This window comes from Quercus robur, chromosome 6, assembly GCF_932294415.1.
Source record: "Quercus robur chromosome 6, dhQueRobu3.1, whole genome shotgun sequence".
In the NCBI taxonomy this organism is placed as follows: domain Eukaryota; kingdom Viridiplantae; phylum Streptophyta; class Magnoliopsida; order Fagales; family Fagaceae; genus Quercus; species Quercus robur.
Window position 1 is genome coordinate 44,314,310 of NC_065539.1, and position 18,061 is coordinate 44,332,370.

General features: G+C 33.0%; 1 protein-coding gene across 1 annotated transcript; it reads right to left on the reverse strand.

Moving 5' to 3' along the window:
• Window positions 1-3,062: 3,062 nt before the first annotated feature.
• LOC126688945 (uncharacterized) lies at window positions 3,063-10,406 on the reverse strand. Its single transcript, XM_050383890.1, has 6 exons — window positions 10,107-10,406; window positions 8,422-8,634; window positions 8,231-8,289; window positions 6,394-8,130; window positions 4,020-4,173; window positions 3,063-3,916 (listed from the first exon to the last, which is right to left on the reverse strand). Exons 2-6 carry the CDS (start codon window positions 8,540-8,542, stop codon window positions 3,249-3,251), a joined length of 2,739 nt encoding a protein of 912 aa, XP_050239847.1. The 5' UTR covers window positions 8,543-8,634; window positions 10,107-10,406; the 3' UTR covers window positions 3,063-3,248.
• Between the last annotated feature and the right edge of the window lie 7,655 nt (window positions 10,407-18,061).

Below are 18,061 nucleotides of genomic sequence, written 5' to 3' on the forward strand. Positions count from 1 at the left end.
TTATAGAATAGTCTAGAAGGTTGGAGAATGGCATTCATTTAATGTTAATAAAAAGGAAGATGCTAGAAGCTTCAAGTTGGTTTCCTAACCAACATATACCTAGTATAAATAGATGTGGTGGTATGTGAAGAGTGTGTGAGATTAGTGAGATGTGTGAGAGACTTGTGAAGTGAAGAGAAGTAGAGTGTGTGTCATAAAGCACCAAGTGAGAGATGTATGAAGTTGTGAAGTGAGTGCCATAGGTAGCAAGTGTGTAGAGTGAAATAGAGTCAAGAGCTAATGTGTGTAGGTGTCTAGAAGTGAGGTGTGTGCAAGTGTATTTGGTAAGTAAGTTCTGTGTTTGTGTGCACTAGTGTTAGTGAGTTAAAGCATTAGTGCTTGTAAAGTGTTGTAATTCAAAGAGTCAAGTTTTAATAAAAACTCTTTGTTTAGTCATTTGTTTAATAATCTAGTGTCAGACCTTCCGCTAACTTAACAATTCCAAGCCGCAAATCTTCATGCACTTATTGATAGATGGATTCCAAAGAAAGTAATCCTCATTATTATAGTAATGCTTCCTATCTTTTACTTTAATAAGTAGCAAACCATTACAATAACCCAATATATTAGCCCTACATGGTCGATTCAATATATGTAAAATTAAAAGTATCCTTGCCATGTTCAAGCTTTATAATTTCACGATTGGAAGCATCACAATCAATGGTATAGAGAGAGATATATAGGAGTTGCCAGGTGGAGAAAGTTGTGCACATCTACAAAGGGTGACACGGTCGATCTTATTAGCTCTCTTTGTGGTGGGCTTCAACAAAACCTTGGCTTGTGATCATAGAACGCCATGATTTTCTTACAGACATGAATCGTAGTAGAGACTTGACGGGTAGTCTTAGCACTATATCAAGCAATAGGTCTTGTGGAAAGTGCTGTGACATTGGATATCTGTTTAGTGGTTATATTATATCTGATGGGAGGGCTGGATTATGTTTTTATGGAGGCTAGGGAATTTTGATACCGTCTTGGATCTATAAGTCGGTTGTGGCTAAGGTAGAGATTAATGTGATGGAGGCTAGGGTTTTTTTGGGGGGGGGGCTCGGTTTACTATTTCGTTGTGACTTGTGATGGAAGCTAGGGTTTCACAAACTTCTATATCATCAGTAATATAAGAACAGGTTATGATATTCTAAACTCATTATTTTGTAAATTCATTCTTTTCTACATTGGTTGGTTTAGGGGAAAACTTAACTATGTTTTGTTTGTTTCAATATTAACATTTTTTGGAAATAAGTATTTTCTAGAAAAATTTTTTCATTTTCTTATGTTTGGAAGAAATCTTAAAATGAGTTGGAAAACTATATTTTGATTTTTCTTATTTAGTTTGGTGTGAAATAGAGTTGTTTTTCATTTCAATAGTATTTATTGTTGCTACACTCATGTTAAGCCACATCAGTGTAGTATTTTGATCAATTTTAGTTCATTTAGTCCACTTAGGTTCATTTCGGTCCACTTCAATCTATCAATTTATTATTTAGACTAAGATACCTTTACCCCCATATTCTTTCATTGCCCATATCTCAAAGCACATCAATTCGAATTATGAGTTATGCAAAGGCAGCCATCCAACCCCAACTCAAATTTAGCATCGTCGGGTAACAAATCTGGCAATGGAACCTCCCTAAATGTTTCAGTCACCAAATCAAAGTAAACGATCACATAGACCAATGAATTCTCAACTCCTACTGCTCCTGCTAGTATGTTTAAGGCCTTGATCCTTGAATCCCACAACTTGGTCCCATAGCTCATGCCACATTCAATTAAGAGCCTTGAATCTGCGGGTTGGAACTTGGAAGCATCATACAAACTAACTTCACTGGTACTTAAAAGTCAGCCACAAATTAGGATTCTTCAAAAACTGACAATAATCATATATTTAAATATTAACATGTTCTTGTTTGTTTGTTTCAAAATGTAACCACTCACTTCAAATACTTGAAGCACTGGATACATGCACTTGACAGAGAATTTTGTGTGCAAGTATACTTTGATTGAAGGTGATGTATTAGGTGACAAGATAGGATCAAAGCTGGTGTAGAGTTCAAAGAAAAGATGAGATCAAGGAAGGAAAGGAATCAAGGACAAAGCAATGACAATGTACAAGGTTGTTGAAGTGACACCTCACCAACAACCCTATAGTCTATGCTTAAGCTTATGTGTCTCATGATGAGTTACCAATACCCTGTTTAGTTCACATCTCATCCATATCTCATAATTCGTATCTCAATTTTCATAACTCACAACTTACAATTCATAAACTCATTCTCATAATTCATAATTCTTTAACTCAATTCCAATTCCTATTTGGCACTTGATATTTCCTTAGTTTTGGTTTGTAAAAAGCAAAGAATAACTCAGTTAGTGGGTCTTTAGTATAGTACCCTCCTCTTTAGTAAAGGAGCAAAGAGCCAGTTCCTCAAAAAAAAAAAAAAAAAAAAATATATATATATAGTCATTGGAGACCTTGGAGTAATAAATACCATCTGACTTGATGAGACATTTCATCACATGTGGGTCCCATTTTGTGTGTGTTATTATAATTTTGCCACGTAACTCAATTTTCTAAAATTAGAAAACTCACAAAACTTGTCTCATTCTCACTTTTTTGAGTATTGAGTGATGAGAATTATGAATAAAAATTAAGTCAAACAAGAAAACCACTGGTTGAGTGTACAAATTTTGAGTGATGAAAATGACTAAACCAAATACCCCCAATTGATTTGCCTCTTGGATAGTTTGAATGTGTGGCCTTCCTTTGGCCCTTCTTAGTTCTTTATTTTTTTTCTCTGATTAATTTTCATTAGTGGTTTGTGATATTTCCTTTAATATAAAATGGTAGAAGCAAAAATCTTGAGAAAATCCTCTTTTCCTTTCTTTCTTAACTTTCAATGTAATAAAACTTCAGGTTGTAGGGATATGCTAAAAATATAACACATGTTCTACCGGCTTGCCATTTATGGTATTCACCTCCAAATTAGGGTCAGAGAGAGAGAGAGAGAGAGAGATGAAAAACAGCATGGTAAATGAAGCTGTAATTTGAAGCAGAACACTGATTAGGATCTATAGAGACATTATGAATCTGAATACAGTAAAATGAAACAATAAATTGAAGAATAATGACGATTTGACAATAAAGTATCCCCCCAAAAAATTCACACGTTGGGAATTACATCAGGAGTAAAAAGTAATGGCTTAATGCATTAAAGCTGCAAGATATCAGCAACCACCTCATAAACCAAAGAATCAAATATTTCACCCTCAATCTCTATCCCAAGTTCAAATTCATCAGCTTCAAAGTCTAGCCATCTTCCATATTGGCTGCTCATGTCCTTATCCACAAGCTCATCAACCATACAATCCCCCATGCCTCTCCAACCAGAAATCTCCTTGTACACTTCTTCTGCTAGCCACTCCTTTCTTCTCACCATTGCTACACCTTTCACCCACATTCCATAACCCCCACCCACATATCGCTGGCATCTCAAATCCAGGCATTCACTCACACAATCAAATAATGCCTTCCGTCTTAGCCTAGATTCACCACTATTACTTTCCCATTGTATTTTTCGACTTTCCAACTGATCAAAGAGATAAGGGTTTATGACCCCACGGGCCCGACCCAATGCAAAGTCCTTAAACATCAATTCCACATTGAACAATATCTCCTTCACATATTCTATTTCCCACTTGATTGAACTCACACGACCTGTCAAAATAGAAATGCTTGCATATTTCTCTGCCATAGTTCCATACGATGTAGAAGAAGCCGAATCTGATAATTCTGTATCAGCTTCTACTGAACTGAACTTCTTTGAAGAATTCAAACCAAGAACCTCCTGAGCTAGAACAGATGAAAACAACTTGCTTCCTGAAAGTAAGTTTTGAATGCTTAGCATTGCTGACTGAATGATACATTTACATGGAGATTAAATAACTGAATCTGTAAGCATAAAGGATATAATTCTTTTTACCTTCCAAACTGTTACTATCTGTGCTATTTGAAGAGTCACAACTTTCAGTTGAAAAGGAAGGCTCAAGAACAGAGACTGGACTAGGATGTCGACAACCAACCAATGGTCCAGCTTCAATATGATTGCTGCTACATCCATCCATCTCATCGGCTCCCTAATGATATTGCATTTGCATCAACTACCATTAGATGAAACAGGGATAAATGCTACCAATTAAATTTTGAAACTGCAAGAAATTGGGGATGGTGTAGGGGGCATGGTGGCTCTTTACAGCAATTCTTGGGATCATTAGTAACAAACACCAATCACATTTGCTCAAAAGGGTTCACAAAATATTAATAAAAAATCAAAAAAACAAAATCAAGTCAGAAATTCAACAATAGAAAGCAAGTTTCACCAATATAATGCTACTGCTATAAAATTAAATTCACAATCTTGGAACACCAGGAGGATGACCTCTTTTTAACTTTCACAGTTTGCTAAAAGTTTGAGTATCACTACAAAGAATAGACCTCTATAAATAACTTTAAGTTATACTAGACATGGACCTTTTTCTTTAGATAATTAACTGTTATACACTTACACTAGACATGAACAGAAACCCATGTTTTATTTGAATTGCTACAAGTTCTACTTTCTAAAAAGAGAGTTAAACTAAGACTGGAATGCCCATCTGCACTTAAATTTTACAAAACATGTAAAACACAACGATTTAAGTTGTGTTCGGGATTAGAGTTTAAAGTCAGCTTATTTTACTATTTAACTTATTTTTGCTACTAGTCACAGGCCCCATTGCAATTTTTGGTACTATTCATGGGGTATTATTTCAGCTAACTTTTACATTTATCTATAGTACTTTTAACAATAAAATTTCAATTTCAGTTAACTAAGTTGTTTCTAAACAAACCCTTAAGCGCTCAAGAACCTTGATAATCAGCTAAAGTGGCCCCCATATAGTCAGGACAGTGAACTATACCAAATGGCTATATCTTCCTAGTTTTTTGGAACAATTGCAAATCAACCAAACAAATTCATTCTAAACAGTACAGTATTTTTCTATCGACTCCTCATTTCTAGAATTAAAGATTGATTTGCGGCATTTGCCACAATATATATAACCCAAAAATGAATTAATCTAGCATGAATAACAATTGCAGTTTAACCAAAGTACCAAACAGAGCAATTCTAAACAGCACAGTGACTCCAGATATTCCTTCACTGTTGGTAAAAGCATGCTGCAAAGTGCGAAAAACACTACCAGAACTTCGCGCTGTTTGCCTCTAAAGCAAGCATGCTTTTTGGAGCTTTGTTATTTTTCAAAAAAAAAAAAAAAAAAACAAAAAGAGTGAAATGTAGTGACCAAATCTGATGTTGTTGACACACACCATTGATTTGTTATACAATAGTCAAGTTTATGGTATGATTTCATACACCTAAGCCCACCCACCCCCCCCACCCCTTTACAGATTTTAGAAGATGTAAACTTCCATTCAGGACCACACTCCACCACTCATTCTCAGAAAAGGAGACTTGACCAAGACAAGCTATCACTTTAACCATGTACATGACACAATTGATCCAATTTCCTTGAATGATATAGACAATAGCAAAGAGTGGTTGACCGGAAGAATATAAGAACCTGATGAATGTGCTAAAGATGATCTTGCATTTAATGATGATCATTTGACATAGGACTGCTAGTGTTGAAGAAGAAAGATTCAACATGAGATCAAGAATGAGGTCATTAGAGAGGGCAACAAGTTCATGTTCTAGTTCACAACATACTCCCCATGGGGGATAGACTATTAATTTAGATGAAGTAGATGAGAAAAATGGTAAGGGTTACAAATCTTGTGATGACAATGATGATGCTTAATGAGGATGATGATTATATGCTTTAGGATTGCATTGCTTTGCTTTAGTTAGGCATAGAAATCCTTACTTGACATTCCAGTACTTTTTGGCCTTAGCCTTTTGGGTATATCTTGATTCAACCATGTACTTCAAGTCTTCATTTTAATCATGACTATCAAAATATCATATGATTGTGTAGATTTTGTAAAGCACAAGAAAATAATATAAAACATTATATTTTCACTTTTATATGATTAGTTTATTAGTTAATTGTTATATTGTCCATTAATAATTATTTTCAAATCTATTACATTATTTTTTTTAAATGTGTGCTTAAGCACGCCTGTCACTTATACCAACACCCATTCCTCTCATTTCTAGAATCAGTTCAGTGCATCTAGCATGAATAGCACTAGATCGTTTGTATCTAGCATGACTAAGAGTCTAAAGTCCAAATAAACAGAAGATAAATAATTACCAAAAAAAATTTCTCAAAATTAATTAATGAAAAATTATATACCTGAAACTTATTTTTCCATCTGAAGGTAGAAGAATTAGAGGAGGAAAATGACACAGAACTAGAAGCTGACCCTACATTCAAGGAGTCACTGGAAGAAGACTCAACTCCATACGTTAACTCCCTTAACTTTTGTTCCAAAAGCATACTCAATGAATCACCCCCTATCACATTGTATCCCAGTGAAGATAACTTAATACTATCTGAGTCAAGCAACGCTCTTTTACTTCGATGATCCATGGAAATAGCATTATTTTTCTGTGCAGCCTGGCAAGAGGGGTCAGAACCAGGCATTGATCGTGCCAGTGGGGCTGTGAATGTAAAAGAAATAACATCCATGCCTTTCTTTCTGCTATCTTGAGCCCGACTAAAGTCCCTGTCCATAGCCAGATTAGATTGACCTGGCCTCTGATTTTTGTCATTCAACACATTATCAACAGTCTGATTTTTCTCAAAGTGAAATTCCCTATCTATTGTTCGCTTCTTCCTAGGGAAATTCTTTGTACTAGAATATGTGTCTTTATCACCATCAGCTGCCTCTACGCCTAACTTTCTGGACCCAAGTCTGGAGTTCCCAGCGGTTTTATTTGAACTTTTGTGACGCCCAAAAGATGAATCCCCAGACATCACTTTTCTACTATGCAAGTTTGAACCCAAAGGTTTGGAGGGCAATTTGTTGTCCATGAGGCAATTTTGTTTCTGATTATTCTGCCTTAGAACTCCTGAAGCATTATGTATGGAAGATTTCTTATTCAAATTCTTATGAATAATTGGCTGGCTCTTGAAGGGCTGGTTTATGTTAGCCTCACTCTGTTCTTTCTGGCTTACCAAATTTCTACTGGCACTTGAATTTATTCCTTCTCTTCTCTGGACATTGACCTTTGCTTGGATTGCAAGTGAAATGGACTTTGACTTACTCCTTGAACCAGAAGAGCCTTCTTCTATGTCAGGAGAAGCCCTGAACAACGTATCTACAGATCCATTCCAGCTCTTGTTCATAGATTGTCCCTTTAGATACTTGGCAGCATTAGACTCAACTGGCCTTTGAGAAGTATCAGCAACCCTAGATGCTTTATGAGTGGCTTCTACTTTCTCTTTTAGATCTCGAACTTTCATGTTTACTGAAGAAGACCCAACCACAGGCACTTTCTGTGCAGCCTCCACTTTTTCTTTGAGATCCCGAACTGTCAAGTGTACTGATGAAGAACCTACCAGAGGCACCTTGGTCTTGGTAGTAGCTTGAGGTCCAGGCTCAATAATTTTTGCAGCTGCTTCCATTATGTGAGCAGCATTCTTTGTAGAAATGAAGCCAGGACTCTTTATAGGAGACAAAAGTTTATGGTGTGTAATTGGAATTGATTTAGCTGATTTAGGAGGCAAAACTTCAGTTTGAAACTTCTCAATTGGCCTGTTTAGCATCTTCAGGGGTTTTGACTCCACAAAGTTCCTGGCAGGGCCATCCACCTTATTCAGTAGATTTCCAGAATACATGATTTGGTGGTCATGATGATAATCAAAATCTTTCCTCTGATAAGGAGCATCTCGAAGAGACTGAGTATCAAAATATGGCGTGGAGTAGGGCTCAGGCGAGTTGGATTTGGGTAAAGATTCTAATCCCATAAGCCTGGCCACTACCCCAGGGGCCCTAGTTCCACACCCTTCTTCATCTGTAACTGATGAAGCACAACTATAATCGCTTCCTTTAATGCTTGACCTTGCTCTGGTGTCATCGTCATCTACCTGGACATGTTAAAAGAATCCATAAAATGTCTTAGATTAAATTTTACAAACCAAGTAATAAGATCTTAAATACAGAAACAATAAGTAGCCACACTCCCACCAGATGGAGCCGCGTCATTGGCATGTTCCCATCACATTTCTTTCCCTGTATGGAAAGCTCTACACAAAATGAAGAAAAAATATAAATCCAAAACCGATAATGGAAGATACTAATCATATGTGCAACATTAAATCTACACAGGGACTGAAATTTGATATTGAATATTCTAGTCACATGGAATATAATTGTACCAGATAAATCTGACTTGCTTGAGAATAGCTTCTTCCGAGATTTGGCACTCCAGTCAAACAGGTGAAAAAAACTGCCTACATAACCTCCTCCACTTTTCGAACCTTCTTTCTCAACTCCCATTTTTCTCACACAGAAAATAAAAAGTAATTCAATGTTTAAAACTGAAGAAGCAAGAGCAAGCAACAAATCCCCTTTCGCCAACCAAAATCCATCTGCAACATGATCAAACAGAACAAAATTTTCAACCTTAAAACACACTTTTTTTCCTTTTCTGATTGGTAAATGTGACTCATGCACCGAACAACTCATACACTTGAATAGAAGTGGTTTCACATTTTAATGGGCAAATTTTGCATCATGACTTTTCAGAGACCACAGATATATATTGTAAACCATTGATAGCCTTTTATCAGCTGACCTAGAATTTTACAATTGACTTTATTGTTACTACTTGTTCTGATCTATTCTTATGGTGGTGGAAATAGGTCATAAATGTTATAGAACAAAGAATGATGTTAGGTATACTACAAAGTTTACTACATAAGCTGTACAAACTGATGCATTAACTTTTAAACACAAAAAGAAAAAGTAAATAAGAAATTTTATTATGTTGCTAATGTAGCACCAATCACAATTGTTGACATGTTAGTTTGTAAGATTTTTGTAATAAGATTGGTAATAACTTTCGCATTTTCCAAAAACAAAATAGAGACGATTAACACAAGTACGGAAAGAGGAAACAAAAATATTGGATGCAAAGAACAGGACCCTAATTTTTATTAAATTTGAATTACTGCCACCAAAAGGAAACAACGATTTGCACATAAATTGTTCTACTTTCATATTCCTTATTTGAAAACCATAATCTGCTTCAAAATCAATACAGTGTGATATGCATTTGCTCAACATTCAATGAACTTGATGCAACTAAACTTTATAAATCAATGAGGGGAGACAACAACAAAGCCTGCATCCCAAAACTTTCGGATCAGCTAACTTAACTAAGCTAAATGCATCCCCTAATTCAGAAAAACAAATAGCCCCCCAATTTCCAAACAACTCTAGTTTAACAAAAAATGGAGCATAATCCTCCATTTGATTTGACTGAGAAACTCCACGGTTTATATGTACCCAAAAAGGTCAACACCTTTTTTAATCTATTGCATTGGTTTTTAAAGTTAAGTTATTCAGATAAACCACAAAAACAATCTAGCCTGTTATAGATTTCTAGTTTTCTTAGTCCCAATTTTAACGAAGTACGAATTTGACAAACGTCAATCTTTTCCAGTTTACCTACATTTTCTCATCAACCAAACAGCACTCCACAAAACACAGAATCTAACAAAGCCAACAATAAAAAATAGTAACAAACAGAAAGATCAATACCAACAACTTCACTTCACTAACTACTTTTCAAATTAAGCAAAGCAGTAACAAATCACAACCCACAAATCTCACAATTCAAGATCAAAAGTCCCACTTTTACGAAACAATCACTTTGAGAAAACATCAATCTTTCCTCATTTTCCCACACTTTCTCATCAACCAAACAGCACCCACCAAAACCCAGATTCTAATAATGCCAAAAAACCAATACCAAACTACAAATCTAAAATCTAAAATCTCACTACCCCAGATTCAAAAATCCAAACTTTAACATAGAAAGGTAAAGAAAAGACTTTACCTTGAAACAATGATAGTAAGATCGTTTAAATTTCTCCAGAAATCTTTGACTTACTCACTACTATAAATGCACCAAAATCTTTTGGTAGTGGGGTTTGCGTTTTAAATACACAAAAGCAACCAAGTGAAGCAATTAAGATTTTTGCAGAGATTTAAAGAAAGACTGAGAATTTGAGATTTTTGGGTCAGACTCAAAAGAGAGAGAAATTAAGACTGAGAGAGCTACTATTACTGAGTAGAGTTGAGAAGAAAGAGTGAGAAAGGTCGTGCGTAGTTCAAGCATTAAATGGAGACACAATGAAAATGTGTTTTTCGAAAACAAAATAATTATATATAAAAACAAAAATAATTTAAAATGTGTTTTTTATTTATTTTATGAGAGATGGGTATTATTAAAAGGTTAAAAGTTTATAACGTCTCTCTGGGAGAGGAGAGAGAGAGGGAGAGATTTCAAATTCCAAATTCGGAGTGGTCCTTTCCTTGGATAGAGAGCATGATAGAGTTACAGATGGCTGTACGTTGGTGTGGGGAGACATGACAACAAGGCAACCTCATTTTTTGTAAAACTTTTATTTTGCCTTTTACAATCCATTGTATTTGTGCTACCAGAGTATAAATATTATAATATTAATACCATTGTGGATAACATACACATCTCTGTTTACCCAAAAAAAAAAAAAAAACATACACATCTATTCTGCTAAGTACAATAATTTTGCCAAAAAATCTGTTAAGTACAATATACATAAGCTTTGAGGATGCTTTAAATGCATGAAAATATTTAAGTAATGATTGCAATTTTAGAAGTTAGGTACAATACATTATACTAGCGCTCTACTTGTTTCACTGTCAAATATTATGCATTTAACAATATCTGCTTCTTATCAAAAAAAAAAAAAAAAAAAAAAAAAACAATATCTGCTTTGTTGTTAAATGTATGTCAAAATTTAAAACATTTTCAATTAACCATAAAACTGTTTGTAAACTTTTGTAAAACGTTTTACCTAAAATTTTGTAAAACATTTTACCAAAAATTTTGTTTTAAAATGTTGGACAAAATTGAAAACATTTTTAATTAACTATATTATCCTTTGTAAAATTTTGTAAAATGTTTTATTAAGAAAAAAAAAAAAAAAAAAAAAAAAAAAAGAGCATTTAACAAACTATATATTGAGCTCAGACAATTCCCCTGCCCCCGCAACACTCATTGTATACCCACCCACCCCCCTTCCCCATCCCTCTCCTCTCTCACTCACAAAGGTGGTCATCGGAGCCTTAGGTTGTTGTGGTCATTGAAGCCTTGAATCATAGACTCATGGTAGTCATTGAAGTCTTGAGGGGCGCCAATGGTGGCTAAGGTCATAGGTTCCTCTAGGTTGCGTCAATCTAGTGGTTAGGACTATAAATCTGGGTGGGTTTTGGGCTGATAAGGTGGTGACGAGCTCGATAGACACCAATTTGGTGTGTGGTCGCATCAAATTGTGCTAATCTTGTGGTAGTTGTTGGTGGTGGCTAGTAGATTGAGATATGGGATTTTTTTTTTTTTTTAGGGCACACCAAACACTTGGAAAATGTTTACATTTGAAAATATTTTACAAAAAAAAAAAAAAAAAAAAAAAAAAAAAAAAAAAACATAGATTTTCTAATTGAATTTAAACACTTGCAATGGATGCATTGATTGATAAGACAAGAATAATGTTATCTTTTCCAATAATATTTGAATTCAAGACAACTAAGTGTTTGAATGCAATTAAAAAATCTAATGTACTGCATTTAAGACATTGTATCTAAGTTTTACTTAATTTACAATTAGATTTGAAGAAAAACTATTATATATGAATTTCACCGATATATAATTGATTTGAGTTTTTATTTTATTTTTTTTGTTCCAACAAAAGCATAGAAGGGTGTTCACAAGTCGATCAAACTTAATTTAAGGGTTATTCTGCCACTCAAACCAATCATTTCAAGTAAGAAGTTATCATGTGAGACAATTTAATAGTAAAACCACTTCTGACTGATCAACATTTTCAGTTGCCCCAAAAAAACTGGATTCAAGGATTTATTCTTGAGACAAATATGTGTAATGCTATTTATGAAATTCATGCAGAATTTTTATACATACATATATATATATATATATATATATCTCACATATTTAATGATTAACATCTTTATAATTGATGATTGAAGAGCATAAAGATATTTGGATTGATGTGTAAATCCTTTGTAAGTATAAGAATATACGTTGCATATTGCAATATATATCGCATAAGAATGCCAACGTTTATACCTATTTAAATCCTTTTTTTTTTTTTTTTTTTTGAGATAACCTACTTAAATCCATTGTTCTACAATAATATTGTAATTTATCCGTTGGAATTTAATCAATTATATCATATACAATTAAATTAAAAACAATAAGGAATTTTGTGGTACCTTTATATTTTTGGGGGTATGATATCTCCCATGACACGCGTAAATTTGTCATATTTGCTTGTCACTTATGTCACATTGAACAATAATTCCACAATATTCTAACTTTTTTTTTTTTTTCATATTAAAGGTCTGTTTAGATATTGCTTATTGGTGAAAACTGAAAACACTATAGTAAAATAATTTTTAAATGTGTGAATAGTGCCATAAGACTCAATTTTAAAGTTAATTTTGCCAAATTCCGTACTTATAGGTCCCGTGAACAGTACATGAGACCCTCTGTTTAAATGCAAACGCAGATGTGAGTTTAGATTTCAGCTATATCAAAACTCACGCTAAATTGTGACAAGGTCACATAAGATAGTTTCTTCGTCAACCCAATGATAACTTCAACACATCATGTAATAACCTAGGTCTTTTTTCCCTCATTTATTTGTCAATTTGAGTAAGGCATAACATGGTTACACTTACATACGACAATAATTTTGTCAAATTTATTTATAAGTCATGTCATGTTGAGCAGTAATTCTACAATTTTTTGTCAAGAGTCTTCTAATTCAATTGACACTTTCTAGTGTTTCAAACAAAGATGTCTAGGGTTCAAATTCCTCTTTCACCATTGTTGCTATCTAATTATCAAAAAAAAAAAAAAATTCCATGACTTTCTACAACTTTTAAAATCATTTTTCTTGTTAGACTATGATAGAGTCACATAATAAGATAGGAGCTACATCAAATCCAACAGTAGGTTCCCTAATGTTGTATAGTAACTCAATTCCCCCCCCAAACACCAACCCAAATTTTTGCCACTTTAGACAAGTAGTAATAAGATCACACAATTGTAGTTTTGTCACATCTGTTGATAACTTCTATCACATAAATTTAGATTGTTTAATGTATTATGAATCTTTTACATAAAATTCATTAAAAATGGAGATTTACATAATATCATACACAATTACTATCTTATATGGAGCATAATTATTATGCAATGAATACTATGGACATGGTTGGCTTAATACATTTTGGGGCTTAGGGCGATGAATTTTATATATTTTTTAAATTATTTTTCTTGCTTTTTAAGATTCAAAAGTGCTAATATAGTGTCTGGCTTTAGGTTTTATTAATATCTCTTTTACAAATATTTAAGAAAATTGATTTTCAATGATTATTCAAAAAATTCATAACTAACTTATAAAAATTTTATTTTTATTGGAAACAATTTAAGGTTTCAGTTATGTTGAATTTTATTGTCTCAATATTTTTGGGGTCTTCTTGAAGATGGGAGAAAAAAAAAAGATGAAGCAAAATCCACATATATATTTTCTTTATAAAAAAATTAGTTATCATCTTACAATTTGAGACATTTTGGGTGCAATTTTGGGGCCTTTTATTTATTGAATGGGCCCCTTAAAACTTTTTTTTTTTAATTGAAACAAGTGAAGGGCTAAAACTTTTAGAGACATCGGGAATTCAAATTCGTTCCATCCACCTTAATTATCGACTTATCAAAAAAAATTACCCATAAAATTATATATATATTGTATGAATTTTAAGGACTCAAAATTGTTATGTAATAAATGTTGGGAGATGCAGATTCTGAGGTATTTTTCCAAGAATTAATTGTCGAGTGGTTCTGGTGTCACAACTCTGTGCACAACTTTGTGTACAACTCACCATTGTGGCGAGTTGTGGTTGGTGGAGGGGTGATGGTGGGTCACCCTTCTACCAACCACAACTCACCAGTTACCACGTGGGCAAGTTGTGCACAAAGTTGTGTCACCAGAATTTTCCTTAATTGCCACTCTGAGGATGACGTTGCACTTTACATGTGTGGTTTTGGTGCCACTACTTTGTGCACAACTCACCATTGGCGAGTTGTGCACAAAAGTAGTGGCGTCAGAATTTTCCTGCACTTTACACCTAGGAGATGTGGGTACGTGTCAGATGGAGAGGAAGATAGCATGAAGCAAAAGGGTTTTTAAAAAGTCAAATTTAAGAGGGTCGGATAAGCAAACAGAAAGATCCGAATTAATTTGTGTGAAGGGAAACACTTCAGTGCTTCGCTTATATATATCCTATCCTATACGTCTGCCTTATCTTATTTCAGAATTCAGGATTGGTTCCAATAGTGGGCCTCTCTTTGTCTTTGGGACCCAACAAAAAATGCTGAAATCACTCCCAAAATCTAGTACTTATGCACATGACAAGAATCATATGCAAAGCAATTATTTTTTTCTGGCCCGCAATTTAAACTTTGAAACACAAAGCATATGACAAGAAATAATTGTCTAGTAGTTAATTTCACAAAAGCAAATGCTATTGTCAATGCAAAAACAATTTTTGTATCTCAAGAAGTTTCCTTGATTTGTTTATTTCTCGTTGAATTATGCATTCACTTGCTCGTTATGATGATTACTTTAAAAAAGGCAAATGTTATTGTCAAAGCAAAAACATTTATATATATATATATATATATATAAGTAGATAGTTAGAAAATAAGAGAATGAGTTAAAACATAAACATGAAACATTACAAAAGATATTATTACAATCAGAGTGTCATTAAGGACAAAGTAGAAACAATTTTATTTATTTATTTAAAATAGAAATTCTACTCTAGCTTAATCTAAGTGTATATATGTGTGAAGAATTCTCTATTAAATAAATTTCCTTTCTTCATTGTTTTCTAAACTTTTTTTAGAAGATTATTATTATTTTCTTAAACTTGTTCCTCCAATCTCTTATGTAATGATTTAAATAATTATCCACTAATTCCTTTAGTTACAAGTTATGTAACTTGTACGATCTCAATGCTCCTTTTACCATACTTCAAAAGGTAGGTAAGGAAAGGAAAAATATTGAAATTATTAAATTTTGAGTTATCTAAGAGAACAAGCTTATGCGAATTTTTTAATTAGATGCGAAATTTTGAGTGGTGTAACATTGGTTAAAGTTACAAGCTATGTTACACCACTCAAAATTTTTTAATTAGATGCAAAATTTGACAAATCCACCGTTAGATTACATTATTTTCATATATTTTCCATATTTACAAAATTTCAAGGTGATCAAAGATTAATAATTATGTCATCAATCAATTGTTTAAATTCAAGTTTTTGTAGATTAAAATAATGCATAAAAGATGAGTGTATAGATCGAATGGTAAATAACATCCAATTGGCATGAATATTAAGAACATATAAAACATATAATTCAATGGCTAGATTTTCAAAATATGAATTCTATAACAAGTTATTGGGAAGTATAACATTACTTAGAGTTTCTAATGGTTGGAAAAATAGCATTAAATGATTATTGTTTTCCACCTCATTTACCTAATTAATAAGATTTTTTTCTTTTATCCTCATTTATTACTTTCCATAGATCTCATTGGGTGTTGTTTAACAGTGTCCCTTTCTTCCTAAAATTGCTGGATATTTTTTGGTCGGGTGTTATTAGACAATGTTTCTTCTTCTTTGTTAGACTTGTTCTGTGTTTCAAATGGTTTTAGGGTTTTCAGTTTTTTTAATCTCCTAATTCACATACTCTCTTTTTGTATTAAAAAAATTTTGATAGAAAAATTTATGGACATGAAATGATTATATATAAATTAGTGTAACTAAAAATTAATCAAACTAGCTCACCAAGACCGTGCATGTGTTGCTAGAGGTGTCAGGCATAGAGTAAAGCCTCATATAAAACATAACTCAAAACTCATACTTAATTACATTTCTACTTAAAACCAATTAACCAAGTCTCCTAAACAGAAAAAATAAAATAAAATAAATCTCAAAATTAAAGCTTAAAAAACCTCCTGGGATTTATTTTCTTGCAAAGCTTCTTAATTCCGTATTTTTATTTTAATTCATAAAAAAATCATTTTGTTTTTATCTTTTCTTCCTCTACCCAGTTCTTGCAAAGCTTCTTAATTCCGTATTTTTATTTTAATTCATAAAAAAATCATTTTGTTTTTATCTTTTCTTCCTCTACCCAGATCACGGTGAGAGAAAGAAGTAGAGAATTTTGTTTTTTACCTGAGAAGCAAGAGAGAGAAAATAGGTGAGAGAAAGAAGAAGAGAATTTCATTTTATATTAAGTAAGAAAGAGAGAGAAATTAGGATAGAATTAATTTGTCACAAATAAGGAAGAGAAACATAAAAGATGCTATATTAATTAGGATGACGAAGGTGGTCAATATGTTTTTTTAACCTTAAGTTTCCTACAATTTACAAATCAACGACGTTAAAAAAATGTAAATTTAACTCATCTTTTTATATATATATATATATATATATATATAATCATTTTGTAAAGGATAGACATCAGTTTTTATAATTAAAAATACATGACTCTCAAGTCTCAACTACCCTAAAAACCCAGAAAATGCCTCTCTCTATAAATAGGAGATGTATCCAAACTGCTGAAAGGGGGTTCAAAATCTTCACCAACGGTACTTGTGAGAGCCCTAATGCAAAGTTAGCATACCAAACATTTCGAACCACGAATTTTCATTCTTTTTTTGCACTTTCACGTACAGTTTCACCACCTAAATACAACACATACAGCATGGAACTATGGCAGCATGCAAATCCATTACAATCCATAGAATTCTACTCACTCACACAAAGATCCGAGTGTTTTCAAGGTAGCACACCAATCATCATCATCAAACGAAGCAAAGAATTTATCAAGGCACAACTCCTCCAGCAAATCCATAAGGTAAGTCCGTGGATTCAAAAACCCAAACCAATGATCAAATATCCCACTAATCCCTTTCCCTCAACGAATAAACAATACTGAGAAATCTAAAGGGTAAAAAGGTATTAACAATAACAAAAAAAGGTTTCTACAAACAAATTATTCATTCTAATTCTAGTAGGCATTGGCTGTATATTTTACATCTAGTTAATTACTATTTTTACTAATTTCATCCTTACGTTTACAAGCTCTGAAGCAGCAACAGAATATGGCATTAAGAAAAATTAGATGAAGAATCTAATTAATTGATACATACAAAATGGAAACTAGTTTCTTTTTCAAATTAAGTACATCCTGAGACCAAATGTAGGCATCGGATTAATTCTGAATTATTGAATTCAGTATCAATGACATGAAAGCTCAAAATAAATTTATTCAAACTGATTTGGAGGTATTTCACTCTCTCCAACCTACCATGTGACAATTAAATAAACTAATTATGTGTAGTTTTAGTTACATGACCAATTTTTAGCCAACTTTACTTTATTAACACTCAATCTAAATGATCATAAAAGTAATCGAAGGAAGAAGAAATCCTAACTAAAAATTGTAACATTTTTTTTATATTGATTATGTGAGAGATCTTAAACACCGGAAGAAATTAACATACCTCATGTAATGGTTACTCAAGTGATTCTTAGAGTTAAACTTACCACAAAGCAGAGAATTATGAAGAATTTCTTTTAACCTTTGGTCTTCTTCTTAGAAACTTTTTGATCCAAAACAGTCTTTTTCAAGGCTAGACTACAGACTCCCTCAA

Bases quoted from the DNA above. Each gene is read 5' to 3' on its own strand.
- LOC126688945 (XM_050383890.1), bottom strand. From the start codon at position 8,542: ATGGGAGTTGAGAAAGAAGGTTCGAAAAGTGGAGGAGGTTATGTAGGC. The intron at 8,131-8,230 runs GTGGGAGTGTGG...TAACATGTCCAG, and splicing joins CAATGACGCGGCTCCATCTG to GTAGATGACGATGACACCAG. The intron at 4,174-6,393 runs GTATATAATTTT...CAATATCATTAG, and splicing joins GATGGAAAAATAAGTTTCAG to GGAGCCGATGAGATGGATGG.